Below are 9,676 nucleotides of genomic sequence, written 5' to 3'. Positions count from 1 at the left end.
CCAAGGGAAACAGAAAAGGGTTAATTCTATAAGTGTGTAGGGTGGGTTGTAATACAGCACCAGCTTTCTTGAGATGACGTGTGATAGAGGTAAGATTCCTGTAAACCACACATATATCCCCCCACAACCAGGAAGGCTTATGACTAGACATTTATTTCAGATAAAGAAATAGACATGCTGTTTACCAAAAAATACTTACTGTGGTTTGTTTGTCATAGGGGAAAACTTGAAATAAGTTAAATTAATTACAAACAGTAGCTTGTTAAGTGAAGTGTAGAACATGCATTGAGTACCACAATTTTTGTTATCAGTTACTCATTGGTTGATGGAAATCTAGGCTGTTTCCATTTCCTGATTATTATGAATAGAGCATCAGAGAACAGGGACAATCAGGTGATATTTCTATAATAGGATATAGCATCCTTTGGGCATAGCTGGATTGTATGGTTGATGTATGTTTAGCTCTTTTAGGAACCTGATTTACATGATGGTGGCACCAGTTTGCACTTTTAACAGCCATGAGTAAGTGTTGCCCTTTTCCTATATCCACAGCAACACTGCTATCATTTGTTTTGGGATTTCGCTCATTTGTTTTAGATCTTCACTCATTTTGACCTGGGTAAGATGAAATCTTACAATGGAAGTGTAGTTGTATCAAATGATGCTCTAAAGCTCAATGTGAAAATCGCATGATGGCATTTATTACTTTAAAAGGGGGCTATAAATTTGAATATGGTATGATGTGCTTTTATTTTTATGCCTGAGTGTAGATTTTCAGGGAACATAAAAGTTTTCTGGGGATAAGAGATGCAGGTGATCTCTATATTTTGTTTAACTTTGTTGTCTCAATTTTGTAATGAGTATAATTACTTTTGGTAATTGAAAAATGATAAAAGTTGATGTTACTTAAAAATGAGTCAGAGAGTCTTGTAGTAAAAGCAAATTTCTTGCCACCATTGGATGAAACAGATTGTGTTTTGTATAAACATATGCTATTTTCATAATGTTCATTAAAATCTTCCTCCAAACAGGCAGCTAGAATTAGGCCTGGGTCCTGTCTGAATTATCTTCGGTGCTCTGTGCCTAAGTGTAGCCAGATGCACGCTGTACATGTGAAATAGAAAATCTTGCTAGAGTCAACTTCCTCCAATCCCTTGGACCTAGATTTATGGCACTAGCAACCCCTGTTCAAACTGAGGTCTCAGCAGATGGCAACGCGCTGTCCAGCCGGCTCACGGGCAGCCCAGAGGTTTTCCCACGGTCTACGGCACAGCACGGCCTCCTGACTCCATAAAGATACACACTGCTGGGACATCCTAACCAAGTTTCTTACCCAGCAGGTCTGAGGTGGGGTGCAGGAGAGCGAATTTCTAGTGAGTTGCTGGGCAATACTGAGGCTGCCATTCCAGATACCACATTTTGGGAGCTACCACACTAAAGAACACGGGAAGACTGTCCCAGCTCCCAACTCTGGGGCAATATCTCAGGATAGCACAGAATAGTGTGAACCCTTGAGAAATCTATGTGGGGATTTCAATGGGTGCCTTCTGCTATAACAAATGAGTTAACTTAGTCACGGAAAGATTTGTTTACAGATCCTGTTGTACTGCTAGGTCTCACTTAGCAAGGCTGGGCTACTCCTGTAGCTAGGAGAGGAGATTTTGGGCACCTGCAGCATTGTGGGGAGAATCCACTGGTAGCCACTGAGCGAGAAGAGGTGATTGAAGTGCACAGCCGTATTGATGACAGTGGCCGCATACTGCCTGAGGAGAGCGCTGTCTTCGGGGTGGAGAATCAGAGCCCCATTAAACACATTGAGAAAAAGCATGATCTCGTCTCCCCAGGGAAACTCGCTCGGCATGCCCAGGAACATTTCCTCCAGGAGCTGGATCCACAGGCTTTTCTGAAGGGTGTCAAGGCCAAACAGTTCCTTCCCAGCTGTGAACATGAAGCAGCAGAGACTGAATTAGTCCTACACCAACCCTGTCAGCATGAGCAGGAGATCAAATGACACCTGCTGCACTATGTTCCATTTACTTCTTCCTACTCCAGAAGATCTACCGCTGAATGATTTCCCAGCACCTGCATGGGCATACCACTTCCTCCATATCTAAGGATCTGCACCAACACCTCTTTGTTTTAACCCGGGCAAGCCAGGACGGGTATTTGCAGGATTGTGTTGCTAAACTGCATCTCTGAAAGAGAGATTCTAGCTAGACAACAGTTAGGAGTGGGATCGTTGCCTAGCTTTCTTACCACTGTTTAGACCAGAACTGTTAGCACTGGGCATTTACGCTGGCCTACTCTACTCTCGGGGACCTAGTGGGACACATCAGCAGCAGTAGCTAAGATGTGACACTGTAGCTGCTGCATCGCTGAGTAGAGCACTGTCCCTATGCGCATCTGCCATATCCCCTTATAAAAGGCAAGACCTTCTAGCCCTCTCCCTCTTCGTTTCCTTCTGCTCTCTTTCAGAGGCCGCCTCTGCACACACACACACACACACACACACACACACACACACACACACACACACACACACGCTCCCCTCCCTCCTAAACTTCCCACTTGAGCTCTGCTGCACTGTGTGACATTGTGGTGTTCTTTGGCTCCAACCAACCAAGGTCGCCTTCCTCCGAAAAACTCATAATTACAAGAACCCTTTCTGTCAGGGACCCTGAAGCCCAATGATGGTAACAAAGTGAGTTTCTCAGTCGGGTCTCTTGCTATCTCTCTGACTCCGCCACACTTCAGGCATAAGCCACACTAAAATGCACAGGACTTCAATTGTGTGGTCAGAGAGTTTTGCAGCAATATGTACTCAGGTTAACACACCCAAGGGCTATTTTTATCCTTTTCTGAAGTTCCCTAGTGCCTTTGCTAGCAGCTCATTCACATCTTCCCCACCCAGTGGCCACTACTCTTCTGATTTTGTCACTCGGGATTAGCTTGGAGTTTGCTTACTCAAGGGACTCCCCTGCAGTAACTCTGAAGGGGCACTAGCCCATTAGAGCATGTGACTCTGCAAGCCTTGCTCTTCTCCCCCATTTCCTCTACCTTGCTGAAAACTGTTAGACTATATTCCTAAAGCTAGCCATCAAGGCCTAGCTTGTTTGGTCACTTCCTCTTCCTGAAGGTGACTGTCAAGATCCAGCTATCAAAGTATTGAAGTCCAGCAACCAGAAGTCCCCTTTGGTTCACTTAATTAACATGCCCAATGATAATTAAAAGCCTACCTCATCCTAACACAGAGTTCCTCATTTTTTCTCCTGCTTTGGTTTTTTGAAACAGGGTTTCTCTATGTAATAGTCCTGGCTGTCTTGGAACTCACTTTGTATATCAGGCTGACCTCAAACTCTCTGAGATCCGCCTGTCCCTGCTTGGGTTTCCCCTCTTTACTTTTATTAATTACTATTCTTCTATGTGTCATGTCACATCTGTCTTCTCTCTATCCAGAGGCAGTTCTTTGTTCTCCTGGGAAAAATGTCCTTGCCCCACCCCACTCTTCCCTTCCCCCAGATCTTGAATCTCCCCCCCCCCCACTGCATACATCCTTGCCCATTCTAACACAGACTTCCTCTCTGTCTCTTTTTTCTGCTCTTAAAAATTATACCTGCAAGGTCATGTGTTGCTGCTTTTCTGCCAGAGTTAGAAAGCAGCCCCTTTAATTTCAATTTCCTGCTTAATAAAAGATCTCTCTTTGAAAACAGGCATTTGGGTGCAGTTTGCCTAATCAGGCATCTGGGAGGGAGCTCCCACTGTGCAGGAGTCCCCTTCAAACATCACCTCCCTGCTTCCTACATCTGCTGTATCAGCCACCAGTGCTGGTCTCCAAAGCCAGTGCTTGAAAGGCAGCATCAGCATCAGCATCAGCAGCATCTTTTGGGAATGTGTTAGACATTTTGTGATCCACTCTGAAACTGGTGGTGGAGGATGGGCATCAGCGTTTGAACATAACCACCAACTGACTGAGATGTTTAGTTAAGTTTGAGAACCACTGGCATCGAGTGGTCAGATCAAAACAAAGGTATGAGAAAAAGACCAAGAGGAATGACTTTCTTCCTGAGTACCTTGAGGGTCACTGAAGAGAGAAAACTCAGCATCTATTGCACTCCGAGGGAAGGAAGGCAGTCGAAGAAGGTCCTCCTGAAGCATGGAGACGTGTGACTGCTTGTGGGCTGTGGGAATCTTCTGGGTTAGCGAGATGAGAAACAACACCCGCCCCACTTCCTCCAGCTTCCTGGTGAACACCTAGCAGGAGCGGACAAAGAACAGAATTAGGAAGCTGAGAATTGCAGAGTTCAGATACTGAAGATCTTCAATAACAAGCCTGCCTGACAGAATGGAAGGGGGAGGAAAGAGGAAGGAGTGGTTTTCACCACATAGAAAGAATAAGCAGTGTTCAATGGGCTCTCAGTCCCTGAAGCTGTCTGAGCTTAGGGATGCTGTGGCCCAGAGAGGCACAAATCAACGATTGTCAAGAGAGTCTAGAACTGCACAGAGCTCCATCTGTGTGTGTATGTCATAACACAGAAGCCTTTCTCTAACAGGAGCTAGCAGTCAGTGACAAACGACTCTGCATCTCCATAGACTAAGCTGTTGTCTGGCAGTTCCGGGTCTGTCTTTTTAAGAAAAGACAAAATGGAATCCAGGAATAAGCTATTAATACAAAAGTTCCTGGCCTCAGACACCCATTTATTCCAGAGTTTGGAAGGCATATCTCTGTGGCTCCTGATTTCTCCTTTTGTTTCTCTTGATAATCACCAGGGAAAGGAATGGGACTAGGAAGTTCTTGAGTAATGAACAGCTGTGGCAGAGACTGCCTAGCCAGACCATAAGCCTCCATGTCTTCATGTCCCTGGGGAACTGAGACATCTCAATGTAGTGGCATCTTGCTTTGCCAGTGAATTTGTGGTGGTGGCCACATCCTATGGATGTGGCTTCAAGTATGCAGATGTGACCCCCTTGTAAGGAAGACGAGGGTGTGGCTCGCTCTCTTGGGTTGTGGTCAGAGCACTGGAAGGGCAGATTGCATCTATTGGAGGAGGAAGACCGCAGTGGCTATTTACAATTATTTGTGTAAGTGCTTCCCTAATAAATACCAGCCTATTGTTTATCTTGGGTCTTGAGGACTCATTTAAAGTCCACCTTCATTTCAAGGGTTCTTGGAGTAGAGAGAGCAATACCCCAATTACAGCAATCTTTAAAGTATATTTTTAAACATAAAAATCACAACCACATGCCTAGAAGCAGCAGTTTTTTCCTATCTTGCTGTCAAAATTAAAGGCTATAGTCATTTTGGTGAGATGGTCTTTGACACTGTACATCACGAAGACCTTTCTGTTTTGCCCAGCACCTTATTCTTGACAATAGACTTGGCATCTTGTTTCTTTTAAAAGCAATGAAAGCAGTTAATGGTAGCAATCTTAAACCATCACTGAAGTAATGCTACTCCATCCTCATTTATCTCATGAACCATATTTGAATGTAAAAATTAGGATCCTCGATGAACGCAGAAAACCGACTTGAGCAAGTACCTTCAAATTATTGTTTATGCTTTTTACTTAAAAATAGGAGTTAATAAATACATATGCATTAAAATTACACTAAGAAAATTGTCAATTTTGGAATTGAGTATAAAGTCAGGTTTTGCATACAGATTGCTGACTTTCTTTAAGGTCGAAGTCGATTTGAGATCACATATGTGAATGTTATTCTGCTCTCCAGTATTGGGTCTAAATATGATTGCTTGGCTGTGTGTTTTCATGTTTTTAAAAGCCACTGAGGTCAGAGTCCTAGTCATCTGCACAGTGGGGATGGAATCTAGATCTCTGGTTCTCAGTCTGATGTTATTTTGAGGCGCTATATTTTTATCTAGTTTTCATCTGGCTTTAGTTACTGTGTTAATACTGTAAAACTATGCCATGAATACTTTGTGTGCATGTGGTATGTGAATGTATACAGCTGTGATTGTCAGAAGTCAGCTTTGTGTGTCTTCATGCCCAACCTTATTTCTTGAGACAACATCTTACATTGAGACTAGAGCTCACTATTTTAGTTAGGCTATCTGGCCAGAGAGCCCTGTGGATTCACCTTCCTTCCCTCACTCCCAGCACTAGGGTTACAGATATACTCTACCACTCTTTTCTTTTTTAAAAAAATATGTTTGATTATTATTTAACTTATTTAATGCCTATTTTGATTTTCAGAAACATTTTTAAATTTTTAATATTTTTTTCTTATTTTACATATCCATCCTAGTTCCCTTAACCTCCCATTCTCCCATGGCTCCCCACAGACCCCCCCCCAATCCCATTACCCATCCCCAGGGAGGATGAGGCCTTCAATGAGGGATCATCAAAGTCTGTCAAGTCATTTGGGGTAGGGCCTAGGCTCTCCTCCAGTATCTCTGGAGTATCCCTCCATGGGGAATGGGCTACTGGAGTTTGTTCCTGCACTAGGGATACATCCATTGTCAGAGGCCCCATAGACTGTCCAGACCTCCTAACTGAGACCCATGTTCAGGAGGCCTGGGTCAGTCTTACATTGGTTTCCCAGCTATCAGTCTGGGATCCATGAGCTCCCCCTTGTTCAGGCCAGCTGTTTCTGTGGGTTTCTCCAGCCTGGTCTTGATCCCTTTGCTCATCACTCCTCCCTCTTGTGTCAGGGATCAGAACTCGTGTCCTTATGCTTGCCATCCCCAGTCCCTGATTTTTTTCTTTTACTTGAGAAAGGGTTTCATGGAGTCCATGCTGGCCTTGAAACTCCCATGTAGCTGAAGTTGAGCTTGAATACCAAAATTGCCTCCACCTCCTTAGTACCAGGGTTGCAGTCATACACCACTATATACCATCCATGTATTTTTATAATATTACTTTATAAAAATATGAAATGAAAACCATACCTAGAAAGTAGCCAGCTAATAAGTTAGAGTATTTCTATTCTATGTTTCATGATATTATCCCGTATGAGTTTCTCTGAATACCTTATGCACCAGGATCTATAAAACTTGCATATTTGAGAGGACATCTACTGAGCAAGGTCATTTATCATTCATTATCTGAAGAGAGGGTCATGATAGAATTGCAGCCCCTCACTGGTAATGTGTGTGCGTGTGTGCAGGTTACTCTCCCAACAACATGACCCAGAATACAAAGGCGTGGTTAAATACCTGTTTCTGAATGAGCTCCTGCCCCCTTTCTGGATGCATATGTACAAGGTTCAGCTGCGGAGATACGGACCTCCGGAAAGGATAAATGTCCCGAACATAGGTCTGCAATGGGTTGCACAGAGAGAGAAAAGCAAGTTCAACAGTAGTCACATTTTATTTTCACTTCCTCTTTATCCAAAAGTCAGACAAAATGTTCATTTATTTTCTAATGGCATTTGCTACCTTCCACTCCTCATTTCCACAAAACCTTAAGGAAGGCAATACCCTCTTCTTAGGAAAGCATCACTCTGTCCACTCTGAGTACCCATTCTCAGCACTGGGTGCAAGGTCAGGAGACACATTACTCTACTAGAGGGTTAACCTAAACTGATGCTGGGGACCACCTGAAGTGTCCTTTTGTTCATGAGATCAAGTCACTATCATCATGTCTAAAGTAAGAGAAAGAAAGCCAAAATAGCTAAAATCCCAATCAGGTACACATTACTGTATACCTGGGATGGTTAATCTTCACTGTCAACTTAACCTCATAGGCTGGACACATAGACTGAAGAAAAAGGAGAAAGTGAGTGAGCACAGGCACTCTTGCTGGGATTCTTGACCACAGATTCCATGTGACTGATGGGCCCTTCTAGTTCCTGCCTCCATGCATTTCTGGCCTCAGTGGATTGCATTCAACTGCAAGCCAAAATAAACCTTCCCTTCTGTGTAGTATAAGGTCATAGCAATGAGAAAAGCTACCAATACAATTTGAAAATATGCAATTTCTCACATATAACAACTATGGTGAGTAGCTAAGTGCTCAAGCTGGTCTATCTCCTTCACTGATGACAACAAACCCCAGCACACATATTATTATCACTTTCATTTTACAGATAAGGGCACTAAGGGGTAGAAAGGTAAATCAACTGATCCAAAGCTCACGAGACCCAAGTCACCATGCTCATAAACTGAGTCGTCGATGCATTACCAGCAGTAAACTGCATTAGGCAAGGTTTGGTGAGATTCTGGCACAAATCGGCATGGGCATCATGATTGCATATTTACCTTGTTGTAATGGATAAGGTTCCATCGTTTATCCATGAGGAAGTAGTGTGTTGACTGGGATTCTGGGATGTTGAAAAACTCCAGACACTCCTAGAACAATAACAACAAATTTTATAAATGTTTCTCAAGACAGTATTACCTGATATATAGATACTATGCAAGAAAGACACAAAGTAATTCTTTTAGGGACATGAGAACATACAGTGATACATGTATCTACAAGTAATTTAGTAAAGGCTGGTAACATAAATCATCGATTCTTACAGTGTCCAAAGTAGCACAGTTTTAATTCAGGTGGAGTGAAAGGCTGTGAAGGGACAGTGGCACTTCCTGGGCATGAGATCAGGCAAAGTATATGTAGTAACGTCGTCAAGAATAAGCGATCAACTGCATTTCTTTGGAGGGAGGACTGTTATAAGCACTAGAAAATCCATTCTTTGCCTGCCTGATTTGTTCTAAGGCATATATTTCCTGCATCACCAGTGATTTCTGTACTATATCGATTGCTCTTGGTATTACTCTTGGTTGACGGCTAGAATTTACCTCTGTGAGCACAACCAAGGCACAGCAAAAACCTAAAACAGTAACACCAAATGTTCCCAAACCGGAATTCACAGCTTTCGGGGGAGTTGGGAAAAACATCCACAGGCAACACTGCTGTTTGAGATAGAATTTGCCCAATTCGCCTGCTTTAACGCTGAGCTAAAATGTCAGTTAAAAGTGGTGGAAGTTATATAAGCGTACAACAGTAGATGAGGCTCTGGGGAGTGAAGAACTGGATGGGTTGGTTTGAATACAGAAAATGCCATTAATTCTAAAAACATATTTACTGAGGAGACCATGGGTATGCATAAAAAAATCCTGTCTATCCTTTGAAGATCCCCTGGTGGAAGACCTTACCTTCCCTGGGGATTAGAAAGGGGGTGGGATTGGGGGATGATGGGGGATATGGAAGGATGGGAGGGAGAGGGAACTGGGATTGATATGTAAAACTGGATTGTTTCTAATTTAAATTAAAAGAGAGAGGGTGAGGGGAAATTATGTCTGTCAAAGAAGCTCTCCTACCTTCAGCAGGGCTTCAAACTGAGTGTCTTCATGGACTGGTAACTGGGTTGGAATGTCACATTCATTCTGACCATGAACCACCAAAGTTTTGGTACCTATCCAAAATAAAAATAACTATGAACATAGTCTTTCATGTAAGTTTGCATTTGAGACATTAAAATACTACCTAATAAGCTTATCTCTTTAAGTTAGTTTGCTTAGTTTTGAAACAGGCCTTATCTAGCCCAGGCTGACTTCAAACTAGCCATGTAGCCAAGCGTTTAAGAGTGTGAGTGACCATATGATGTTTTTCTGATATTTATAAAAGAGCTGACTACTCTTTTGAATACTCCACACAGCATACAAACACATAATTATCCATCACCTGTTGGATAATTATCATGATTCAGGCCTTTC

General features: G+C 42.9%; 1 protein-coding gene across 1 annotated transcript in view; it reads right to left on the bottom strand.

Annotated features, from left to right (window-relative positions):
- Positions 1-9,676, bottom strand: part of Unc80 (unc-80 homolog, NALCN channel complex subunit) — a 195,664-nt gene that overhangs the window by 40,215 nt on the left and 145,773 nt on the right. Inside the window, exons 40-44 of the mRNA XM_051190388.1 lie at positions 9,281-9,375; positions 8,216-8,305; positions 7,172-7,273; positions 4,071-4,251; positions 1,670-1,938 (exon numbers count right to left, since the gene is read on the bottom strand). Coding sequence (XP_051046345.1) covers positions 1,670-1,938; positions 4,071-4,251; positions 7,172-7,273; positions 8,216-8,305; positions 9,281-9,375 — 737 coding nt within the window. The remainder of the gene's footprint in view (positions 1-1,669; positions 1,939-4,070; positions 4,252-7,171; positions 7,274-8,215; positions 8,306-9,280; positions 9,376-9,676) is intronic.

This window comes from Phodopus roborovskii, unplaced genomic scaffold (genome assembly GCF_943737965.1).
Source record: "Phodopus roborovskii unplaced genomic scaffold, PHOROB, whole genome shotgun sequence".
NCBI lineage: Eukaryota > Metazoa > Chordata > Mammalia > Rodentia > Cricetidae > Phodopus > Phodopus roborovskii.
This window is presented reverse-complemented; position numbering and strand designations above follow the sequence as displayed.